This window comes from Adiantum capillus-veneris, chromosome 3, assembly GCF_014529385.1.
Source record: "Adiantum capillus-veneris isolate H3 chromosome 3, ASM1452938v2, whole genome shotgun sequence".
Classification (NCBI taxonomy): domain Eukaryota; kingdom Viridiplantae; phylum Streptophyta; class Polypodiopsida; order Polypodiales; family Pteridaceae; genus Adiantum; species Adiantum capillus-veneris.
In genome coordinates this window covers 143,441,079-143,465,157 of record NC_140933.1, presented here as the reverse complement: position 1 = coordinate 143,465,157, position 24,079 = coordinate 143,441,079, and the positions used below count along the sequence as shown (strand labels likewise).

General features: G+C 44.9%; 1 protein-coding gene across 1 annotated transcript in view; it reads left to right on the top strand.

Annotated features, from left to right (window-relative positions):
* Window positions 1–951: 951 nt before the first annotated feature.
* The window catches only part of LOC147461842 (phosphatidylglycerophosphate phosphatase PTPMT1-like), a 37,605-nt gene continuing 14,477 nt past the window's right edge, over window positions 952–24,079 (top strand). Inside the window, exon 1 of the mRNA XM_086509314.1 lies at window positions 952–1,484. Coding sequence (XP_086365440.1) covers window positions 1,149–1,484 — 336 coding nt within the window. The 5' untranslated portion in view covers window positions 952–1,148. The remainder of the gene's footprint in view (window positions 1,485–24,079) is intronic.

Genomic DNA, 24,079 nt, shown 5'->3' with positions numbered 1-24,079 from the left:
GAGACCATCATACATGTGGTGCATGAACATTGGAGCAATCGATTGTCATGCTGGGGTTGCAGATTTTTTCGGCCTGTTGGCAACTTGTCGTATGCAGTTAAGTGTGGTGAACACGAGAAGAGGACCCATTTGGTGAAACCCACAAGGGTGTGGTGGGCCTCTAGGACTTTTTCAAACACATGTGCACAACATAGGGTGTGTTGACCTGCAATGATGCATGACTTCATTGCCTCTATCCTTTCAATTCATTTTAGGTGGAGGCAAATTTATCATTAACAACCAAGGCATAAAATTCATTGGTTGGTGAAATTTCACTGCCACACTTTCCATGCTTCACACTAAAAAACAAGCAACAATCCAACCAATGTCTGTGTGTGTGTGTGTGTGTATTGGGAAGAGGGGGGAGGGCTTGCCTATCCTTTTGTCGGTAGGCAAAGTTTTGTTGCGCTTTTTGACCAATGAGAGTCTACCATCGTGGATTTAGAGGGCTCCCCCACATGCCCTTGAAAGGGACCATTGGAGGGCCCTTAAACTGTTGCGTGTGAGCCCCATACGCAACCGTGATGACTCTTACATTCTACGATAACCGATTGTAACTATCTTTTCGCGAGGGGGTGTTTCAACCACCCGAAACGCCTTTTGAACAGGCTGTTGACCGTTTCTTCAGCTAACCCTTCCATCGTTTACCGGCTGCTGTCAATTTGCATGATGAAGGGCCCTACAAAGCTGCAGTCCGTTAAAGGGAGTATGGGGGAGGGCTCTTACGGCCCTGCCCATACTCCTTCTGAGCCCAGCTCACGACAAGTTAGACATAGTCACATAGCATAACTTTTTCCGAAGAAAGGAAAATGAAAGTTATCCAAAGGCTATAAAACGTAAAGGGGCGCCCACAAGAGAACTTCCGGTGTCTTCTATTATCCGCAAAAACTGATAAAAGAAGAATGCAAGACAAGCGTTTCTTGATGATGGATCGAGCAGGAGAGATCAGGAAGCGATGCGGGTGTATGTGTGCGCGATGTGGGCGCCAATGAAAAACACACACATTTTCGACACACAGAAATAGAGAGAGAGAGAGAGAGAGAGAGAGAGAGAGAGAGAGAGATGTGCTGCTCTAGCTAGACTTTGTCATCCCGATCTCTTGCCCTAATATGTTGATCGAAGAGTTGGACGACGAGGCTGTCGTATGCGGACAAACTTTGAACAAAACAGATTCGCACTTGGAAGGCGACACAGATCTTTACCCTAATAAGCTGATTGAACAGGCGGGCCTCGTCCGCCATGACCTGTTTATGAATCCGTGTTCAAGCCTTTGCCCTAGCACGGTGAATGAAAAAAGAGAGAGAAATCCTGTCAACTCTCAGCATCTTGCCGTCAAACTGTTTGTTGGTGCTGGTGCCCGCCTTCTCTTCTATCCCACTCTTTTCTACAACGTTGTACGCAACAAATTCGAGGCAGATTTCCGATGGTGGGATGAAATTGAACCTGTAAGTTTTCAAATTCTCTCTTTTGTTTTCATTGTTGAAGTTGTGGAATAAGACAGAGAGTCTTGTAGGGTTTTCAGAGTTTGCTTACTCCCACCCAACTTCTTGTTCCATGAAATTTTGCATCTTCTCTGTTCGTTAAGGTTAGGAAAAAGTTCATCTTCTGAGTTGTAGGAAGAGAATCCTTACAACGGGACTCTCTGCCGAAACTGCTGTTTGGATGCTAGCACACTGATATGGAAGAGTTAGGTCTAACAAACATTTTAAATAAGAAGTTTTCAATTTCAAACACACTATGGGCTCTACATAGGTGGGGCAGATATCTCTTTCAATTGATAGGCAGAGACTTGGAATATAAGGCAGGAATTGCATTTGTTCATGACCTTCATGGCACATTTTCAAGTAACCAGCTTGTGCCTTTGTGATAAGACATTGCACAACAAAATCTTAAACCTAACTGAACAATGCTCCAACAATTTAAATATCTACTACAGAAAAAGGAGAAGAAGAAGAGAATTTTTAATGTTGTTGGAACAATCCCAAAAGAAGGCTTGGACTCAAGACCTGTTGTGTAGGGAATGGAGAAGGTGTTGTGTAACAAGCTTGGACACTCCTAGCTAGAGATCTTTAACACCACATGTGAAAAAATTGTAATAATTTAACTTGTAAAGTGCGCGGAAAGAGCATGGGTGGTATGCGTGCAGATTGAGGGGTAAAGCGTGTGCAGGAGAGTGCACGAGTAGCAGAAGCAGAGAGGGAGAGAGGAGCTTGTAATTTTTAAGTGTGATCCTCAAAAAAGGTTTTTAGGGTTCACATAAAGTTTTATTACTTATGCTTTAAAAATGTCCAATTCATACTAGGCAAACATAAATAATACATGTGTGCATTGTAAACTATATTTGACCCAACAACCTCCTGCTTAAATGTCTGGAATGAGCCTTAGATCATCCTCCAAGATCCGTTTGATGAAATGATTCCGAACATCAATATGCCTGTACTCCGGGCCTATAAAAGTAGCAAGGGCGTCCCCATTCATCCCAGTTGTGCCAGTGCTAGGAAGAGGAGACTTTGCCGCGACGGAATCGCAAGTGCTCGCGACAAGTTTGCTTTATTGAGGTTGTTTTCCGTGCGAGGAGCAACAGGTGATGGTTGTGTATAAGATCTACGATGCTTTGCTATTGTGTTTGTGTTTTTGCAGGTAGTCCATCTTGGAGAAGGAGCAAGGAGGCTTCGGCCTAGGGGATCCTGTAAACGGAATTTAGGACGGTTTGCAGAGCTTCTATGTAACAAGACGGCACCACGTGCCAACGGAAAAGAACAAATTGATTAGACTTTAGACGCTTCAAAACAACTGAACTGAGAGAGGGACATGTCCTTCACACAAGACATGGAGTGGTGCAGTTCCACCCCTAGAGTGCACTGGCTCCAAACTGTGGCATCGAAGCTGTAGCCTTGGAAAAGCAGTATATGAAAAGCATCAAACTCGACTACCCAAAAGCTGCAAGCAGCTGAAAGCGCGGAAATCTGTACACATGTCATGTCATGAGCAGAAGCGTAAAACATGGAAGTCCGTACATGCTGTCACGTGGCACTGCCAGCGCAATTCGTGGGTGTCTGTACAGTTGCCATGTCATCATGTGTTACGCATGATTATTGTGTGTGTGCTAGTCTTGCTTTATTCGAATGTCTTGTGTCACTAGGGCCCCATCGAACGGGGTCCCATAAGTAGGCGGGAACTGGTCTTTTAAAATTAGGCCACTCGGCAAGATTTGTAAGTTGGTCAAACTTCTTGTGCGTTTGCTTCTTCTTCTCTTAAGGGTTTAAGCCCCTTGGCCGAGATTTGCAAGTCCTCTCAGGTCTTCTGCGGCTTGACACGTCAGCAGTTTGTGACATCTCCCCTTCTTGAAATCGTCCATCATTACCGTATATGTGCAAAACAACTCAAGTTAGCTCAAAAATTTTTGAGGGTCATTGTGAGGGACAATCAGTTTTCTCATTCCAAACTGGAGCTCTTGATATTCCGGTGTAGCAAATTAGCCATCACACCCAAACCACGCTGATCTGAACGGGTGATGCACTAAAATTACATACCAAGACAATCTCACCCGATTAGGAATATTCAGTGGTTGGCACATAACAATGCAACACAAATGCTCACATATGCATGTTACAAGACATAGAAACATAAGAGTCGTCGATGAACACTCTCCCCACAAATCTCGGTCCAGGCCATGAGCTCCTCAACGACTCCCTCATCACTCCCCCCGCAAATAACCTAAAAAGGTCCAGGCTATGAGATATAGAGGTCCTTTACAACAAACTCCCCAGACCGCAGCTTGCGTCGCTTGGAGGTTCTGAGAGTAACCACTAATCATACTCCATCATTACCGTATATGTGCAAAACAACTCAAGTTGGCTCAAAAATTTCCGAGGGTCATTGTGAGGGACAATCAGTTTTCTCATTCCAAATTGGAGCTCTTGATATTCCCGGTGTAGCAAATTAGCCATCACACCCAGACCATGCTGATCTGAACGTGTTTCTCGATCTTAGGGTCCTTGGGTACTTGGGTACTTGGGTACTTTGGATACTTGGGGTTCTCGGTACTGCTTGCAATCTGCATTGAAGAAGGCTTTTCTCTTACCCAAGCTCAACTCCTCCTTGCAAGTGCACCCCTTAGCGGCCTCGCGCTCACCAAAGTTGCTTTTTCCCACCTGGCCTGCCGCAATGTGCAAGGTCCGCTCTCAATTAGTGGAAAGAGGAACAAGGGGAGGCTAGGCAAGCCCTTCTTTTCTGGGCTACTTGTCACTCTTCAAAAACACAGATTAGAGAGATCGACATGCCCAAGTGGTCTTGGGTTATGTACAATCACAAACAAGCAAAGAGTTATTTTTTTGTGGTTCTTTTATGGCCTAATGGCCTTAAGACAAAGCAATGAATACGGGAGCGATTGCGATGCACGATGGACTAAGGGTGGGAGTCGCTAGTAAGCTCGGGGCAGGGACACAAAGATTCTTTGACAAAATAAATCTGAGAGGTTTTCTTTTCTTGAGTGGTGATACTGAACACTGCCAAAGAGTTTTGATACCAATGTAATGTGTAGCGGAAGTGATTTATGGTGAATGCTTAGGATGAGTGCTCATTGCATACTCAAGGTTCCTTTTATTGAATGAGAGAGTTTCTTTTACTTCATGAGAGATATGCAAAGACTAGAGAGAAAAGAGAATGATACTGTGAATGAAGGTTTTTTGATTGAGAGAGAGAGAGAGAGAGAGAGAGAGAGAGAGGACTAACACTAGATGGGGTCCCAAACCCCCCTCCAAGGGGCCCCCTCTATCGCTAGAGAGGTATTTGCTTTAGATTGCACAAATGTTGATACAATGGTCCTAGATGTTGAGATGCTGATGGGATCTTGTGGTAGATACTTGGATCTGTGAGGCTAAGGGTTGGACACTGAAAACGCTACGGCTGATCTGACTTGGAACTGTGATCTGACGATGAGGCTGGGCTGAAATTTGAAAAACGCTGGGCTGGTTTTGGTGCGAATGCTGGCAATGGGCTGATGGCTGAAAACGTTGAAGATCCCTGTGCTGCAAGTACTTGTATTGCGGGTTCTGGATGTTTGAGAGGTGGCCCCTAGGGCCTCTTATATAGGTGCAAAAGTATGGGTCGAGCAGTGTCAAATTGAGCCCCATGACTTTATAAAATGATGCTAAAATGTCACTATTAATAAGTTGATGAACCACTAATAAGAGGTGCTTTGTATGCAGTTATTACCTAGGCTTGGTACTAATGGTGCTGTATGGGAACACTCCCTAGTGCCTACACCTAGCAGACTGTAAGGTGCAACGGAAGGAATGTTGAACTTTGCTCAAGATGAGTGCTCCAAACTGTGCTCAAGGTTCCTTTTACTTATGGAAGGGAGAGCCTTCCGTTCTTTGATGTCATGTGACACATCCAACCCTATGTGTCCGTGGACAAGCTACAGCACGACAAGGGTTCAGTCAGTCCAGTCAGTCTAGATTAGAAGTGATCTGGCACTTTTGCGAATCTATTCGTAGACCGTGCATGCCCAGTCATTTAGTGTAGATGCATATCCTCTGGTTGCACTCAGCATGATCATAAGCATTTTCCATCAGAACCCATCAGAATCCTTCAGGGGAATTTTCCAGTGCATTTAGCCTATTTTCCCTATTTTTGACATTTTTCACTTATTATTTTTAAGTGACTTTTGTTGGAAAGTAGGCAGGGCAAATTGAGTAAGTTTGTATATAAGCAAACGTAGATTAGCACTATTTGGCAGAAGAGGCAGCAGGGAGCTCCACGCTCAACAGGCACCTTCTCAGCAGAAATCCCCCCCCCCCCCCCCCCCAGGAGACCTAGCGTTTTTGGAGCAGAAGCCAAGACCTAGCGTTTTCATCACCAGATCAGCCAGATTTGCTTTTGCAGATTCCGGCGACAGCAGAAACTCAGATCAGCCTAGCGTTTTGCATATTGCAGAACAACTGGCGATAGCAACAGAATTTCAGCCCTAGCGTTTTTGGTTTGCAGATCAGCCCCGGCGTTTTGCAGCTTTACTGCGACGGAACAGCCAGGAACACCAGCGTTTTCAGTTTTCAGCCTTTAGACACCGCATATCAAGTCCCGAACCTCGCAGACCTCACCTTCTTGCAACAATTTCTTGCCGCACGGTCAGTTTCCGCAAGGTTTACAGTTTCAGCCCGGAAAACGCAGATTTCAGCATCTGCGTTTTCAGCGCGTCGTCTTCGCATCGTCGCCATCGACATCGTCACCGACATAGAGTCAGAATTCAGCAGATAAAGATTTGCAGATTTCAGCCCATAGCGTTTTTAGACAACAGATAAAAGATTGCAGATTTCAGCCCTTAGATCGGTCTCGCCGTCACCGTCGTCGTCATTGATCTAGCTTAGACTTGCATCAGTCACATGCATCCCCATTGTACCAGTTTGTGCAATCATAAGTAGACCACTCTCGCCGACGAGAGTGGGGCCTTTGGAGGAGGGTTTTACGTCTCTGGTGTTGTATTCTCTTCTCTATTTCTCAGTCTCATACACTTGCACGCACAGTGTCCACTCACTTTGTTGTGATCATAGCATCCTCTCATTAAGAATGGAAGGCTCTCCCTTCCATAAGAACAAAAAGGAACCTTGAGCACAGTTCGGAGCATTCATCTTGAGCAAAGCGCAAACATTCATTCCGCTGCACCTAACATTTAATGAGAGAATGCAATGGACACAAACAAAGTTAATGGACACTGTGAATGGAAGTGCATGAGACTGAGAGATAGAGAGAGAAGAGAATACGACACCAGAATGTCGTCAAACCCTTCTCCGAAAGCCCCACTCTCTATGGCGAGAGCGGTCTACTTATGATTGCACAAATCTCTACAATGCTTGGACTTGCTGACGAGGTCGACGACGACGAGACGGGCTGAAATCTGAGAATGCTAAGGGCTGAAATCTGCAAATCTTTATCAGCTGAATTCTGACTCTGTCGATGACGACGTGCTGAAATCTGCGTTTTCCGGGCTGAATCTGCAAACTTTGCTGGATCTGACCGTGCGGCGAGGATCTGCTGCAAGAAGGTGAGATTTGCGAGGATCGGGACTTGTTCTGCGATGCCTAACTGCTGAAAACTGAAAATGCTAGTGCTTGTGTTGGTTCCATCGCGGTAGATCTGCAAAACGCTGAAATGCCTGGCAGATGCAAAAACGCTAGGGCTGAAAATCTGACTTGCGGTGCAAATCTGCTAACGCTAGGGTTGATCTGCTGTCACTGTGCAAATCTGCTAACACTAGGAGTCTTCTGCTTCTTGCTGTCGCCAAGTTGTTGCCAATGCAAAAACGCTGGCTGATCTGGTCCAAAAACGCGAGCCTTCTGCTGTGATGCAAAACGCTAGGCCTCGTGGGGGTTCTGCTGAGATGTTGCCTGCTGAGCGTGTGCTCTTGCTGCCTCTTCTGCCAGAAAGTGCTAGCGCTAGGTTTGCTTATATACAAACTTAGCAAAATTGCCGTACCTACTTTTCAACAAAAGTCACTTAAAAATAATAAGTGAAAAATGTCAAAAATAGGGAAAATAGGTCTATGCTCTTTAAAAATGCTACTGATGGGACCTGACTGGAATCTGATGGTCATGCTGTGTGCAACCAGAGGATATGCATCTAATCTAAGTGTCTGGACATGCACGGTCTGCGAACAGACTCACAAAAGTGCCAGATCACTTCCTATTCTAGATTGACTTGACTGAACTGAACCCTGGTCATGCTGCAGCTTGTCCACAGACACATAGGGTTGGATGTGTCACGTGAGATCCCCTCCTTTTCAAAGTGAGGTACTGGTACTGAACTGAATGGCGTCGAGGGAGATCGCCAATAGCATCCGGAATCTTGGAAAGCACTCTTCGCGGGCCCACTCTGATGTGTGGGTCGTGCGATACTTGAACTTCATAAAGGTCTGCAATGCCTTCTTCTTTGGGCCGCGCCAAAAGCGACACAAAGTCTTCTGAATCTCCTTCAATGCTTCATCTTCGTCTATGGACGTAGGTCCATATTCTTCAAGAATCTCCGAGGTTGAAAATTCTTGAAACCACTTCCAACACAAAAACATGAACATATCTATTCCATGTAAAGTGATTGGAAAAAATCTTGTCTTCCTCAAAGACTATGCATGCAATGTAGATGAACAAAGAGACGGAGTGCCAAACCGTTCACCACACACACGCAAAAAATTAATCGAATCTTGTCGTGCTGATCTAAATCAATCCATTGTGGCAAAACACAATGGAAATGACCATGCTTGGTGCTCATACTTTCTTGTGCTCTTTCTACGACTGTATCGCGCCAAGGAAGAGACATGGAATGTGAATTCCTTGAATGCAAACATTTCATCTTTCCATGAGTAATCCACTTACATCCGTGCTCATTCATGAGTGAATCGTGCTCAACGTACAATATGTCATGCCCAGGAAAAGGGATCACATAAAGACGCTGACTAAAATACAGGAAACGATCACGAATGAAACACTTGTACAAGGCGAGCTGACTAATCATTCGAACACATAGTACTTCCTGGAAGGGTTCTTTGGGCCTAGGCTCGAGAGCCAAGATCGGTGCTTCCTGTTTGATTGAAACTGCCTGGGGGTTTGCTGTGGACCTCGACTCGAAAGCCAAGATCGATTCTTCGTGATCGATCGAATCTGCAACGAGGTTAGCTTCGCTAGAAAAAGCATCAACTAAACCATCATCCTGGTGAACAATCACGTCTTGATCATACAAATCATCATGCTTGTGAGAAATCAAATCGTGGTCATTATGCAAATCATCATGCTTGTCCGTGTCATCCAAATCATCATGCTCATCTTTATCATTATCAACCAAATCATGTGTGTCGTGCTTTGGAGAAGAAGAGACTGAGAGAGTCTCCTTTTCTTGATTCTGTGCAAACTGCGCCTGCACAATAGAAAAAAGTCGCAAGAACTCTTTCATGTGTTGGTCGCTCTTCTCTTTTCTTGCTTTGTTCTCGCGATCAAATTCTGCTTCTCTTGCTCTGTCTTCGAAGCGTGCTTGCTCGTACTTATGCTCGATGGATGCCAATCTTTCTTCGTGTTCACGTGCTATGGCTGCCATTCATTCTTCGTATTTACGTTCTATGGCCGCCATTTCTGCGTCGCTTTCTAGCTTACTGTCCATCATCATCTTGTCGAAAGCCTCCATAGGAGTGAGTACAATCCTTGGCGTAGATGGGGAAGGGGGAGGGTCGGAAAAACCTCCTGGTGGGGAAAATTCTTCTTCGCATCTCTCATGCTCATCATCTCCATGCTCATCATCTCCAAGCGAAATATCCATTTCGCTTCGAGTGATGACCATCCACTGAAGTTTTGGGTTCTTGTGGGTTCTTGTGGTCTTGGGTTCTTAAGTTCACAAGGAACTTGGGTTCTTGGGGGTCTTGGTTCTTGGGGTTCTTGAGGGTCTTGAGGTTCTTGAGTTCTTGCGGTTCTTGAGGTTCTTCTTTCGCTTGCAATCTGTGTTAGAGAAGGATCTTCTCTTCACCCCAGTTTTGCTCTTTTCCGCGGGCGCATCCCTTAGCGGCCTTGGGCTCACACCAAAAGGTGAGATCTGCGAGGATCGGGACTTGTTCTGCGATGTCTTAAGTGCTGAAAACTGAAAACGTTGGTGCTTGTGTTGGTTCCGTCGCGGTAGATCTGCAAAACGCTGAAATGCCTGGCAGATGCAAAAATGCTAGGGCTGAAAATCTGACTTGCGGTGGAAATCTACTAATGCTAGGGCTGATCTGCTGTCGTTGTGCAAATCTGCTAACGCTAGGAGTCTTCTGCTTCTTGCTGTCGCCAAGTTGTTGCCAATGCAAAAACGTTGGCTGATCTGGTCCAAAAACGCTAGCCTTCTGCTGTGATGCAAAAACGCTAGGCCTCTTGGGGGTTCTGCTAAGATGTTACCTGTTGAGCTTGTGCTCCTGCTGCCTCTTCTGCCAGAAAGTGGTAGTGCTAGGTTTGCTTATATATTAACTTAGCAAAATTGCCGTACCTACTTTTCAACGAAAGTCACTTAAAAATAATAAGTGAAAAATGTCAAAAATAGGGAAAATAGGTCTATGCACTTAAAAAATGCTGCTGATGGAACCTGACTGGAATCTGATGGTCATGCTGTGTGCAACCAGAGGATATACATCTAATCTAAGTGTCTTGACATGCACGGTCTGTGAACAGACTCACTAAAGTGCCATATCACTTCCTATTCTAGACTGACTTGAGTGAACTAAACCCTGGTCATGCTATAGCTTGTCCACGGACACAGGATTGGATGTGTCACGTGACACAGACACTGGTTGTGCTCACGTGCAATCAGAGGGTATGCAGCTACATTAAAGTGCCTGGACATGCACGTCCTGTGTACAAGCTCACAAGGGTGCCGAGACACTTCCTAGGCTGTCCTAAACCCTAGAAATAGGAGTTTCAGATTGTCCACTAACAAAGACGGTAAGTGGCAGAAGTCCACCCCAAGAGAGCACTAGCCCCAAACCCTGGCGCTCCTTTCGGTATTTCTTTATATTGCTTGAACTCAGTACAAGGCTGGAACCCCTCTGCTCTGCACACCCACGTGAGAAAATTGTCAGAGAGTGGGCCCTAGGCACGTATTTAAGGCCCTTGGCCTTGGAAAAGAAGTACATGAAAAGCATCTGGACTTCCACAAGTTGGCAATAGCTGAAAATGCGAAATTATGTACACTTGTCACGTCATCAGTAGCAGCGTAAAACGCGGAAGTGTGTATAGTTGCACATGGCACTGTCAGCGCAATTCGCGAGTATCCGTACAGCCACCACGTCATCATGTGTCACGCATGATTATTGTGTGTGTGCTGCTCCTGTTTTACTTAAATGCCTCGTGTCACTAGGGCCCCATTGGACGGGGTCCCATAAGTTGGTGAGAAGTGGTCTTTTAAAATTAGGCCACTCGGCAAGACTTGTAAGTTGGTAAAACTTCTTCTGCTTCTTCTTCTCTTAGGGTTTAGGGCCTAGGCCCCTCGACTGGGATCTGCAAGTCGGCTGAGGTCTTCAATGGCTTGATACATCAGCAATTTGTGACAACATTTGTAATCTTTTATAAATTTCGATTCATTGGTTTCGTATGCAAAGGCTGATGACAGTCTCCTAGGTGCGCAATTTTCTGTGGAGTGGTTTAGAGGGATCTAGCGACACACGGCCACCTTGTTCATTGGGACATAGTTATGTTGCCTAGAGAGGAGGGAGGGTTTGGGATATGGTATAGGTGTCTGGTTGTGACCAAGGAATGCCGAATGAGAATCATATTTGTGCAGTTGTATGTTAGGATATGACTTTTAGTGAGAATGAAGGAGTTCAAAATGATGGCATACAGTTAATTGAAATTAGACCTAGTCAACCAAGGAACCAGATCTGGTCAACGATAAAATCAGGCTTTCAACAATATGAACCTCAACATTTCATCAGTAACTGTCACAAATTGATGACGTGGCATGACCGGTACATGCAGATGACGTGGCAAGCTGTACGGCAGGACATGTAGTTGACATGGCAAGCGGTACGACAGACAATACAGACGCTTGGAATTCGTGTTGACATGCCACGTGGACAAGTCGTACGGATTTTCGCTTTTCGCGTCGACATGCTGACATGGCATATTGTATGGAATTTCGAAACTTACGTTGGCTGTTTTTGGCAGATTTTAGAGCTAGTTGCTTTTGGGACTCATTGTTTTTGAGTTTCATTGCTTTTTGGGGCTTTGCTTTTGGCATCCCTTTGTAAGAATAAGAGAAGCCCAAGGGCCTCACTTCTCAGAGCATCTGGGCGCAGAGTCTGGTAGCTGAGGACTTGCGGGAGTTGTACTTTGCTCAAAGAAATTAATATAAAAAGAAATACCGAAAGGGGCGTCAATCTTTTGGGCCAATCTCTCTCGGCACGGAACTGCGCCGAGCCATGTCGACTCAAATTCAATTGTGATTTGCCAGTTTTAAGTGAATCTCTCTCGTGTCACAACATATTCTAGACTTGGGGTGCCCAAATTTGTTACAGTGGTATCAGAGCACGATCGATTTCTCTTCTACCGGGAAATCCGATCCTCCTTTTCGCGGCATATATGGATTCCGAAAGAATTAGAGGACCCCACCTCCCACCTTTGGATCTAGAGGCAATACGAAAAATTCGAGTGGATTAGCAGCGAACGGGTACAGGCCACCTCGGCCTACACAATATTAACTCATGGAGATGCAACATGAACAACAGGTTGATGAGTGTGCAAAGGAGATGTTCCAGTTTGCCAAGGATCCACAATATACAAATTTTTTGACCCGGCACCCGATGGATGAAGTGCATCCTCATTGCTAGAAAGCCATTGAGTCACCAATTAAACCGGCAATCAAGAAACCTCCTACTCCAAGGATCTTCACTGAAGAAGAACTCACCGTAACTCACTGAAGAAGCACAACAAGGGGACTGACTACACCCATTACTTGAGCCATCAATCCTTTTTGCAACTGCACGAAAACAAAAGAAGCATGTGCGTTTCGAAGGACTACCCAGTTCTTCTTCGTCTTCTTCTGACAGTTCTTCTAGCTCTTCCTCTTCCGACTGAAGCGAGGAGGACAGAAAAGGCAAGAAGCCCGAAGCAAGAATCAAAGTTTTGGAAAGAACAAGAAAAAGACAAAGAAGATCAGCTTCCGACCAGTTTCTAATAGTTCTACTGAGGAGTCATCCTATGACAGTTTGGACTCCGATGATCACATGTTTTATGCAAAGAAAGAAACACTTTTACAGAGCCAACCATTATGGTTTCCTCGAAGATAAGAACAAAAAGACTAAGGAATTTAAATAGGGTGGATAGTCAGTGAAATTTGAATCCTTTTCCGGATTCCGCGACGCTCCCAAGGCTTTGGCTTTCATTCTGCAGTTTGATATAGCATTCTCTGGAGGGCACTACTTAGAGCACTCCAAGATCAGGAGGGCATCATTGTTCTTGAAGGGAAATGCATGAACATGGTGGTTCGCTCTTCTTCTGAGGAGAGAAGCTCCGACCAAGTGATTGAAGTTCAAATGGCTCTTTTATTTCTTGTTGGTTGACCCAGGAGTATGAATGGGATGTGAGAACCACTTGGAACCATCTTCGGATGACCAAGGGTGACACTTTGGATGCTTAGTGTGAAAGATTCTGGGATTCTTTTCTACGGACCTCTTTGTTTAAGAAGGTCACTTTCAAAGAGCAGATTGAACGATTTTGCTGTGGACTCCCTAAAGAGATCCAAGATGACTGACTGCCTTGAGCAAAAGTCCGAGTCCATACAACAATTGATGGGGCATGCTAAGCAGGGATTCTCGATACGTCAAGGACCAGTTAGAACTCGACAAACGACAATAGAATGAAGAACTCCTCCCAGAAAAAGAAGGATGCATGACCCCGATTGACTGTGGAACAGAGAGCGGACTATCTCAAAGAGAGGAGGTGTTTTGGTTGCGGGGAACAAGGACACATCTCCGCTAAGTGCCTCAAAAAGAAACAACAAGAATAATCTGAAGAAAGGCCTGAGAGTTCTAGAGCGACAGAAGAACGTGGCAGAAAAGGCAAGATGAAAGTAGGATTGGTATCGGATTTCATGGGGATCGACCCGAGTCAGATGGACAAAAGTACGGAACTTTGTCGCACACGGGGCAAAGTAAAAAGATTAGGAAGCCCTCATTTTCTTTGATGGAGGAGCCAAGGCTAACTTCATTTCACCTGAATTGGCGGCTTGACTTAAAATTACGCCCGACAGGGGCCACTGACGGAGGTAGTTCTAGCGGCGCTCGGACGGGATGTTGCCATTACACCTGTCTGTCATTGGCAAACTTTGTTTGCATTGTCAGGGGTATGTAGGGCACGAGGACTTTTACATCATGCCTTTGGAAGGGTGTGATGTCCTCTTAGGAATCCCTTGGGACCACAAGAAGAACGCCGTGGTCGACTATCGGGCCAAGAAAGCGACTTTGACGAATGAGAAGGGCAGGAAAATTGTACTTAATGTAAAATTGAAGGGAAAGTCCTTCCCTGTCTATTGGCTTCGACCATTTCGAAATTAATGAAATCCAGTCTTTTTGTTTACTCGATCTACTTGAAAGAATTGAATGATGAACAACGAACCAACATGTCTGAATTGGATAAATAACGACAAGAATTTCTTCACACACATGTTGACTGTTTGTCAAAAGGCCTCCCAGGCGAGTTGCCCCCATCTCGTCCTGAGGACCACACCATTGATTTGATTCCTGGAACCACACCACCGAACCGGCCACCTTACTGTGTTAGGTGAGCCTAGAATGAAGAAATCATGAACTAAGTGAAAGACCTCCTTGAAAAGAAGTCTCATCTAGCCTAGCACATCACCTTACCGTTCTCCGGTTTTACTAGTACTAAAGAGACGGATCTTGGAGAATGTGCATTGATTATAGAGCTCTCAATAAAATCACCATCAAGAATAGATTCCCGATTCCAAGGATCGATGATATTCTTGACAGACTTTAGGGATCCTCTTGTTTCAGCTAGATTGATTTGAAAAGCGTATAACATCATATCAGAATCGCTTCGGGAGATGTCTACAAGACAGCCTTTCGGATAAGTTTTGGTTTATACGAATTTTTTGTGATGCCCTTTGGACTTACAAATGCTCTAGCTACTTTCAACTGAATGATGGATAGGATTTTCTGAGAGCATCGATCTTTTGTGGGCACTTTCTTTGATGGCATTATAGTTTTCTTCAAGAATGAAGCAGAGCACCGACACTATCTGCTACAGGTCTTTCAGGCATTGTGCGATTATAGATTGGTTATTTGTAACAAACTTGGACACCCCAAGTCAAGATTCTGCCGCGACACAACAGAGATTCACTTCAATTTTATTCACTTCAATTTTATTCACAGATTACAAGAGAGTCGACATGGCTCGGTGTAGTTCTGTGCCAAGAGGTATTGGTTCCAAAGACTGGCGCCCCTTTCGATATTTATTTTTATATTAATCTTTGAGCAAAGTACAACTGAGCCCACGGGTGCTCACTCTCAGACTTTGCGTCCAAATGTTCCGCAAAGTGAGCTCCTAAGGCCACTTATAAAGAGTTTACAAGGGATGCCAAAAGTAGAGCCCCAAAAGCTCCCATCTCAAAAGCAATAATCTCCAAATTTCAAAAGTCAACTGGTCCAAAAACTGGCACAAAAAGCTGTCAGCGTAATTTGCGGAAAATCCGTATGCTTTGTCAGTGCAAAAAGAGGAAATCCGTATGCTGCTGCCACGTCAGCACAGTCAACGCGTATCGCGGCAATCTGTACCGCCACTTCAACCTGTCAAGGCATTTTTTGGGCGTCCGTATTGGCTGCCACGTCAGCATGCGCGCTCACGCGTGTGTCTAGGTGGCTCTGCCACGTCACCAGTTTGTGACATACCCCCAATAATTATAATTGTCCTCGATTATACGTGCAAAACAAACAGAGGCCATAAATTGTCTTAGTAGACACTGACTGTTAGTACTGACGCACTAGACACGACACATCTAGCACTTTACAAAACGACAGTCACATCACTCGGCATCACATGACAACTCACAGAAAAAATCATTCCAAATTTTAGACCATGACTATCGGCTACGTATTTAGTAATCGCATTTAGATTTATTTTGGACCTCACTAATGCCTAATTAACTAATTCTTATTGCAATCGTCTATAGAGATTTATGAGACCGAAATGCTACAGTCATTTCGTCTTTCAGTTCTTGCACTCAAACAAGTCGATTGAGAGAGTACAAATCAATCATATTCATTTTTGGGAATTCCGTGTCATAAAGTCATACAACAGAATACTAGTCAGTCCATTAGTATCCTTGAAACCCAAAGGGTCAGTGACCTTATTCGAAAATCGGGGTAATGTGTTGACAAAGGAGCGGAGTAACTCCCCTCTTGTGCAAACTCGCTGCACTAGATTTACCCTCACTGAATTCGGGGTTCTTCAGAGTAGACTATGCTAAACCGAATGCTTCAAGGTAAAGTTCCAAAATCTAAGGAGTATCTGCTAGGTCCTCCTCCATCCACTTACATCCAATGCAGGATAGTTCTTGAATTTAACCAAGAACCGCCTAATCGCTTTACCTTTTATCTTTCTGTCCTTGGGTGCCAAAATCTGTTCTGGAACGAGTATCTCCTCGCTTTCCTCCACTTCGGGTTGCTCATCAGGCTCCCCATCAACTGGCACATCGCCTTTAAAAGGCTTCAATAGACTCATATGGAATGCATTGTGAATCTTCCAAGTATCGGGCAGCTTAAGTCTAAAGGAGACATCATTTATCTTTTCTTTTATCTGGAAAGGGCCATAATACTTCATGCTAAGCTTTGGGAAAAGCCGCTCCTTCCTTTTCGTTTTCTTAGGCGTGCCTTCTCAAAACGTAAGAGCACCCAATCGTCTTCCTTTAATTTCAAATTGCGACGATGTCAATTTACTGCCTTCTTATGTTGTTCTTGAGATTTCACTAAAGTCTCCCGGACCTTGGCAAAAGCAATGTCCAAGTCCCTTGTCTACTGGCCGGCTTCAAAAATCTTATCCTTAGTGCTAAGGAAGGGTGGAACCTTCGGAGCACCTTCAATGATCTCAAATTGCGCCTTCCCCATCGAAGAGTGAATCGTGTTATTATAGGCAAATTCCACCAAGGGCAATTTTTTTTCCCATTGATTCTTCTGATCAGAAATGTAAGACTTCATTAAATCCAGAACAATTGAATTTGCAATCTCAGATTGCCCATCTATCAGCAGGTGGAATGATGACGAGAACTGCAACTGTGTGCCAATGCTCTCCCAAATAGCCCTCCAAAACAAACTCGTGAATCATGGATCTTTGTCGGAAACTATTGTCTCAAGCATGCCATGTAGTCGGAAAATCTGTGCAATGAACAATCTCGCGGCTTGATTGTTTTCTTCATTGGAATGAAGTGAGCTTGCTTGCTAAATCTATCGATGACAGTCTAAATGCCATCATGCCCACTTTGTGTCTTCGGGAGATCAAAAATGAAATCCATTGCAATACTTTCCCAGGGGCAGGTGGGAATGGGTAAAGGTTGTAATCCCTATGCCTTATGCCTGTCAAACTTGACCTTCTGGCATACTAAACAATTGCGAACAAAGTGGTCCACATCTTTCTTGAGTCTCGGCCAAAAGAAGTAATGCTCCACACCTTTCAAGGTGGTGTCAATGCCGCGGTGACCCGTAAAAGGTGGACAATGGCACTCAATCAAAACCTTTGCTCTCAATGGCTGTGTGACGCACAGCATGTTTTCTTCATCAAGTAGCCATCCCCTATGGAATATCCCGCTACTATCTCCCCATTCTGTATTCGAGTGAATACATCGGAAAAATCCGGATCTGTGGCGTACTGAACAACCATGTTCTCGAAGCTTCTATGATGCATTGCGGAAATAGCCAAGACTAGGGGCTTCCGAGACAATGCATCTGTTACCAAGTTTTCTGTCCATGAACATGGACAATCTAGAAGTGAAACTGTGACAAGATGTTAGAGAGCTCCCCCATAGGTCCGCTAGAGGCACGTGTGGAGGGCCCTCGAAAAATGTTGAAACAGTGCCATACATTGTTGCGCTCAAAGATCACCCCTTCCGAAATTACCTGCGGCAGCTTCGACAGGGGGTACTTCACTACCTCCTACGATGAAGATCCTCCTCTTGACAGCGAATCGCTGGTTTGCTGCACGTGATGACCTGCCTCGTTTCACGCTGCTCCTCCCAACTCACCTGGATCGTCTGGGAAACATGCTTACGGGCAGCTTTATGGGGCTCTGATTCTTCCTTCGAGAGTCCTTCACCCACAAAGGGCCCTCTGGAGTGGAGGGCCTATGGGGGAGCGCTCTTAGCCCACCGCATCTGCTTTTCTGAAAGCTGTTTCTGTGACAAGAAGTAGCGTAAACTCTAATCATCAGTAAAGACTGTAAAATCAGCTCCGAGTAGGTAATGTCGCCACTGAGTAAGAGCATAGATCACTGTCAAAAGCTCTTTCTCATATATCTGTGCTGTCAATCCAGGCTTTGAAAACAATCGGCTTTCATAGGCAATCACATAGCCTTCTTGCATTAAGACCACTCCCAGACTACAACCACAAGCATCACAATATACTTCGAATGACTTTTGCAAGTCCGGCAAAGTCAACACTGGTCGAGTAGAAGTCAGTTTTCCTTTAAGTGTCTGAAAGGCAGTCACCTCTATTGGTCCCCACGAGAAAGGGACTCCTTTTTGAGTCAATATGTGCAAAGGGGAAGCTACCTTGTAAACTTCAGAATGAACCACCGATAGTAAGAACACAAGCCCAAGAAGCTTCTAACTTCATGAACATTCTTCAAATGTGGCTAGTCACGAAGAGTCTCAATCTTGGCCGGGTCCATCTGTCCTCCTGCTTCTGTGTAAGGTGCATCTGAATGATTGTTTGCGCTTTGCTCAAGATGAGTGCTCCAAACTATGCTCAAGGCTCCTTTTGTTCTTATGGAAGGTAGAGCCTTCCGTTCTTAATGAGAGAATGCTATGATCACAAACAAAGTGAATGGACACTGTGCGTGCAAGTGTATGAGACTAAGAGATAGAGAGAGAAGAGAGATACGACACCAGAGACATTGTAAAACCCTCCTCCGAAGGCCCCACTCTCGTCGGCGAGAGTGGTCTACTATGGATTGCACAAAGTGGTACAATAATGATGCATGGAAAACTGATGCAACTCGTGACTATGTCGGTGACGACGACGGGGACGACGACGATGACCTAAGGGCTGAAATCTGCAACCTTCTAATTGCTGTCCACAAAACGCTATCTGCTGAATTTTGGGGCTGATTCAGACTGCTGAAAAACGCTAGTTTGCTGCGTTTTTTATGCTGCTGAAAACGCTGAAATAGCCTGATGAAAACGCTGGCCTGCTGCTGCATTTTAATGTTGAAAAAATGCTGATTTGGTCTGCTGCGTTTGGGCTGGAAAACGCTGATGGAACTGCTGCATTTTGGGCTGATTTGGAAACGCTAGGTGCAAGGGGATGTTGCGGTCAAGCAATGGCTGAATCGCTAAGGCAAGGAAGGGCTGGCGATGCTACAAACCCTAGGGCTGAAATGTTGGCGATGAGGGTGAAACCAAAAACGCCAAGTGCTTGAGGGGTTCTTGCTGAGAGAGGGGAGTACCTGTTGCCAAAGGCCTGTTGTGCTCCTTGCTCATGTGCCAAAGAGTGCTAGCTTTGGTTTGCTTATATATTTTCTTAGCAAAATTGCCCTACCTACTTTTGTTGGAAAGTCACCTAAATTAATAAGTGAAAAATGCCAAAAATAGGTAAAGTAGGCTAAATGCACTGGAAAATTCCCCTAACTGATTCTAATGGATTCTGATGGGAATGCTTATGATCATGCTGTGTGCAACCAGAGGATATGCATCTACACCAAGTGACTGGGCATGCACGGTCTACGAATAGACTCACAAAAAGTGCGAGATCACTTCTAATCTAGATTGGACTGACTGAACCCTGATCATGCTGTAGCTTGTCCACGGACACATAGGGTTGGATGTGTCACGTGACATCCCCTCCTTTTCACAGTGAGGTGCTGGTACCGAATTGTATGGCGTCGAGGGAGATTGCCAATAGCATCCGGAATCCTGGAAGGGACTCTTCGCTGTCCCACTCGGATGTGTGGGTTGTGCAATACTTGAACTTCATAAAGGTCTGCAATGCTTGCTTCTTTGGGCCGCGCCGAAAGCAACAGAAAGTCTTCTGAGGCTCCTTCGATACTTCAACTTTGTCTTTAGTCATGCTTCCTTCTTCTTCAAGAATCTCCATGGCTGAAAATTCCTGAAACCATTTCCAACACAAAACCATGATCATACCTATTCCATGTAAAGTGACTGGAAAAAATATTGTCTTCCTCAAAGACTGTGCATGTAATGTGAATGAACCAATAGACGGAATGCCAAACCTTTCACCACATACACGCAAACAATGAGATTGAATCTTTCTCTTTTGATCTAAAGCAATCAACTGTGGCAATTCACAACGGAAGTGCCCATGCTTGGTGCTCATACCTTCATGTGCTCTTTCTACCACTGTGTAGTGCCAAGGAAGAGACAGGGAATGTGACTTCCTTGAATGCATATTGTTCAAATTTTCATGAAAAATCCGCATACATTCGGGCTCATCCATGAGAGAAACGTGCTCAACATACAATATGCCATGCCTAGGAAAAGGGATCACATAAAGATGCTGACTAAAATACAGGAAACGATCACGAATGAAACACTCGAACAATGCGTGCGTATCAATCATGCGAACACATAATACTTCTTGTGAGGGTTCTTTGGATCTAGGCTCGAGAACCAAGATCGATCCTTCGTGATTGATCGAATCTGCAACGAGGTTAGCTTCGCTAGAAAAAGCATCAACTAACACATCATCCTGGTGAACAATCACATCTTCTTCATGCAACTCATCATGCTTGTGAGAAATCACATCTTGATCATGCAAATCATCATGCTTGTCTTTATCATCCAAATCATCATGCTGAGCATTGTCAATCAAATCGTCATGCTGCTCACAATGATGCAAATCCTGTGTGTCATGCTTTGGAGAAAAAGAGACTGAGAGAGTCTCCTTCTCCTGAATCCTTTCAATCTTGTCCTGCATATTATCAATGAGAGATGAAGAATGAACAATGTTCTCTGCATGAATGACAATATGAGAATCACTTTTGGCATTGGGAGTGAAAGTGTTAGTCTCCCAATCAATGAGAGGGTTAGCATCACGAAACCATCGAATGCCCAAAATCATATCACATCCTGAGAGAGGAGAGACAACAAATCTTCTAATGAAGGTAGCTTGTTGAATTGCAAACAACACATCAAGGCACTCCTCCGTGATGAGAGCGTCCATACCGGGAAGAAAGCCAGAGACCTCGATAGGAGATCTCTGACTAACTTCTAGGCGGGCTCTCTCAACAAGAGAGGGACTGATCACATCATGCATACTACCGGGGTCAAACAATATGACAAAACACTGCCCCGACGTACGACCATAACATTTAATGAGAGAATCATCAATTGGAGGGTCATGAGAAACTTGGGGCACACTCGTGTTATCATTAATTGCATTGACAGAGGAAGTGGATTCTGTGGACTTTTTAGATTCATTCGATTCAAGTTTAGGACATGTTCTTTTTATGTGACCCTTAATGTGACAATGAAAACGACGACCTTCCTTAGAATAAGTGATTTGCTCTTCCGACGTGATGTATCCTCCTACAATTCCTTGTGCTACCTTTTCATCTGGAGTAAGCTTAGGTTTAGCAATTATGTTAGCCTTACTCTTAGATTCATTGGAAGAATTCTTTTTTGAGAGACTGTTGAAAGATTGGTTAGAAGAGTTACCATTCTTACCGTTCTGAGGGTTCTGAGAAGTCTGCGAGGTACTTGTGGAAGTCTTGTTCTCCTTAGGCTTTCCCTTGTTGTGCTTCATCTCCTGTGCGAGAGCAATCGCTACCGCTTTGTTGAGATCGATTGAGTCGAAGACCTCTACATCAAACTTGATATAGTCGTCTAATCCACAAAGGAATTCCTCTTTGCATTCATCATCCGACTTGCGTAATTGGGTACCTAGCTGCAAAACACGATTAGAAAAAGACATAACCGGCATACCATTTTGCTTGAGAGCGCGCCAATCGTTCTTCAATCGTGCGAGGTACTGAGGTGGTGTAAACTGCGCCTTGAGCTTGTCTTGGAAATCAGCCCAATTGAAGGAAAGGGGCGTGAATTTGTCGGCTTCCTCTAGGTGCGCGGCTAGCTGTGCCTCTTGCCATGCGTGGTATCAATTTATGGCATCACTGGCAAGGTACATAGCTGCCGTCAAAACTTTGCTATTTTCTGTCTTCTTAGTTGTCGCAAAATAAGCATTAAATTGATGCAACCAAGAATGAATAACCGTAGCATCCATCTTACCATCATACTTACTGAAAGTCAACTTCTCTGTGATTGGATGGGTGGAATCCGTATCGTGGCTTGCGCCACTTGAGGAACTCTCGCGATCTTTGGCTGGTTCGGACTTCGAGGCTAGCACTTGTCGAAGCAATTCTTGAGTGTGTAGCTCTCTTTGAGCCTCTCGCTCGGCCTCCCTTTCTGCTTTTTGTTCGTTTCGTTCATCGCGCTCGCGTTGGAAAGCAAGGCGATTTGCTTCTTGTTGTGCCAATGCAACTCGATTCGCTTCTTGTTGTTGTATTGCATTTCTTTCATTTCGTTCTTTGCGCTCGTGTTCTAAAGTAATGCGAGTCGCTTCTTGTTGTGCCAGCGCAATGCGATTCGCTTCTTGTTGTGCCGCCATCATGTCCAACATTGACTTGACCGTCATCTCCATGGGAGTTGGTACGACTTGTGGCGTAGATGGCGAAGGGGGAGGGTCGAAAAAATCTCCTGGTGGGGAAAATTCTTCGTCGCCTCTCTCATGCTCATCACCTGTATGCGAAGTATCCATTCCGCTTCGGGTGACGACCATGCACTATGATCTTTGGTTCTTAAGTCCACGAGGAACTTGGGTTCTTGAGGTTCTTGAGGTTTTCTTTCGCTTGCAAACCGTGTTTGAGAAGGATCTTCTCTTCACCCGAGTTCTACTCCTTTCTGCGGGCGCACCCCTTCGCGGCCTTGGGCTCACACCAAGGTTGCTTTTTCCCACCTCATGTCGATTGGCCGGCCGCTAAGTGCACGGTCTGCTCTCAATGAGTGAAAAGAGACACAAGGGGAGGCTGGACAAGCCCTTCTTTCTTGGGATTCTTGTCACTCTTCAAAAAACACGATTAGGAATCGACACGCCCAAGAGAACTTGGGTTCGTGCGACCGCAACAAGCAAAAAAAAAGATAAAAAAATTCTTGTGATTCTTGTGGTTCTTTCCTTGAGTGATACAGAACACTCCCAAAGCTCTAATACCAATGTAAGGTGCAGCGGAATGATTGTTTGCGCTTTGCTCAAGATGAGTGCTCCGAACTGTGCTCAAGGTTCCTTTTGTTCTTTTGGAAGGGAGAGCCTTCCGTTCTTAATGAGAGGATGCTATGATCACAACAAAGTGAGTGGACACCGTTCGTGCAAGTGTATGAGACTGAGAGAGAGAGAAGAGAGATACGATACCAGAGACGTTGTAAAACACTCCTCCGAAGGCCCCACTCTCGTCGGCGAGAGTGCTCTACTATGGACTGCAAAATGTGGTACAATAATGATGCATGGAAAACTGATGCAACTCGTGACTATGTCGGTGACGACGACGGGGACGGCGACGATGACCCAAGGGCTGAAATCTGCAACCTTCTAATTGCTGTCCACAAAACGCTGTCTGCTAAATTTCGGGGCTGATTCAGACTGCTGAAAAACGCTAGTTTGCTGCGTTTTTTATGCTGCTGAAAACGCTGAAATAGCCTGATGAAAACGCTGGCCTGCTGCTACGTTTTAATGTTGAAAAAACACTGATTTGGTCTGCTGCTTTGGGCTGGAAAACGCTGATGGAACTGCTGCATTTTGGGCTGATCTGGAAATGCTAGGTGCAAGGGGATGTTGCGGTCAAGCAATGGCTGAATCGCCAAGGCAAGGAAGGGCTGGCGATGCTACAAACCCTAGGGCTGAAATGTTGGCGATGAGGGTGAAACCAAAAACGCCAAGTGCTTGAGGGGTTCTTGCTGAGAGAGGGGAGTACCTGTTGCCAAAGGCCTGTTGTGCTCCTTGCTCATGTGCCAAAGAGTGCTAGCTTTGGTTTGCTTATATATTTTCTTAGCAAAATTGCCCTACCTACTTTTGTTGGAAAGTCACTTGAATTAATAAGTGAAAAATGCCAAAAATAGGTAAAATAGGCTAAATGCACTGGAAAATTTCCCTAACTGATTCTAATGGATTCTGATGGGAATGCTTATGATCATGCTGTGTGCAACCAGAGGATATGCATCTACACCAAGTGACTGGGCATGCACGGTCTACGAATAGACTCACAAAAATTGCCAGATCACTTCTAATCTAGATTGACTGGACTGA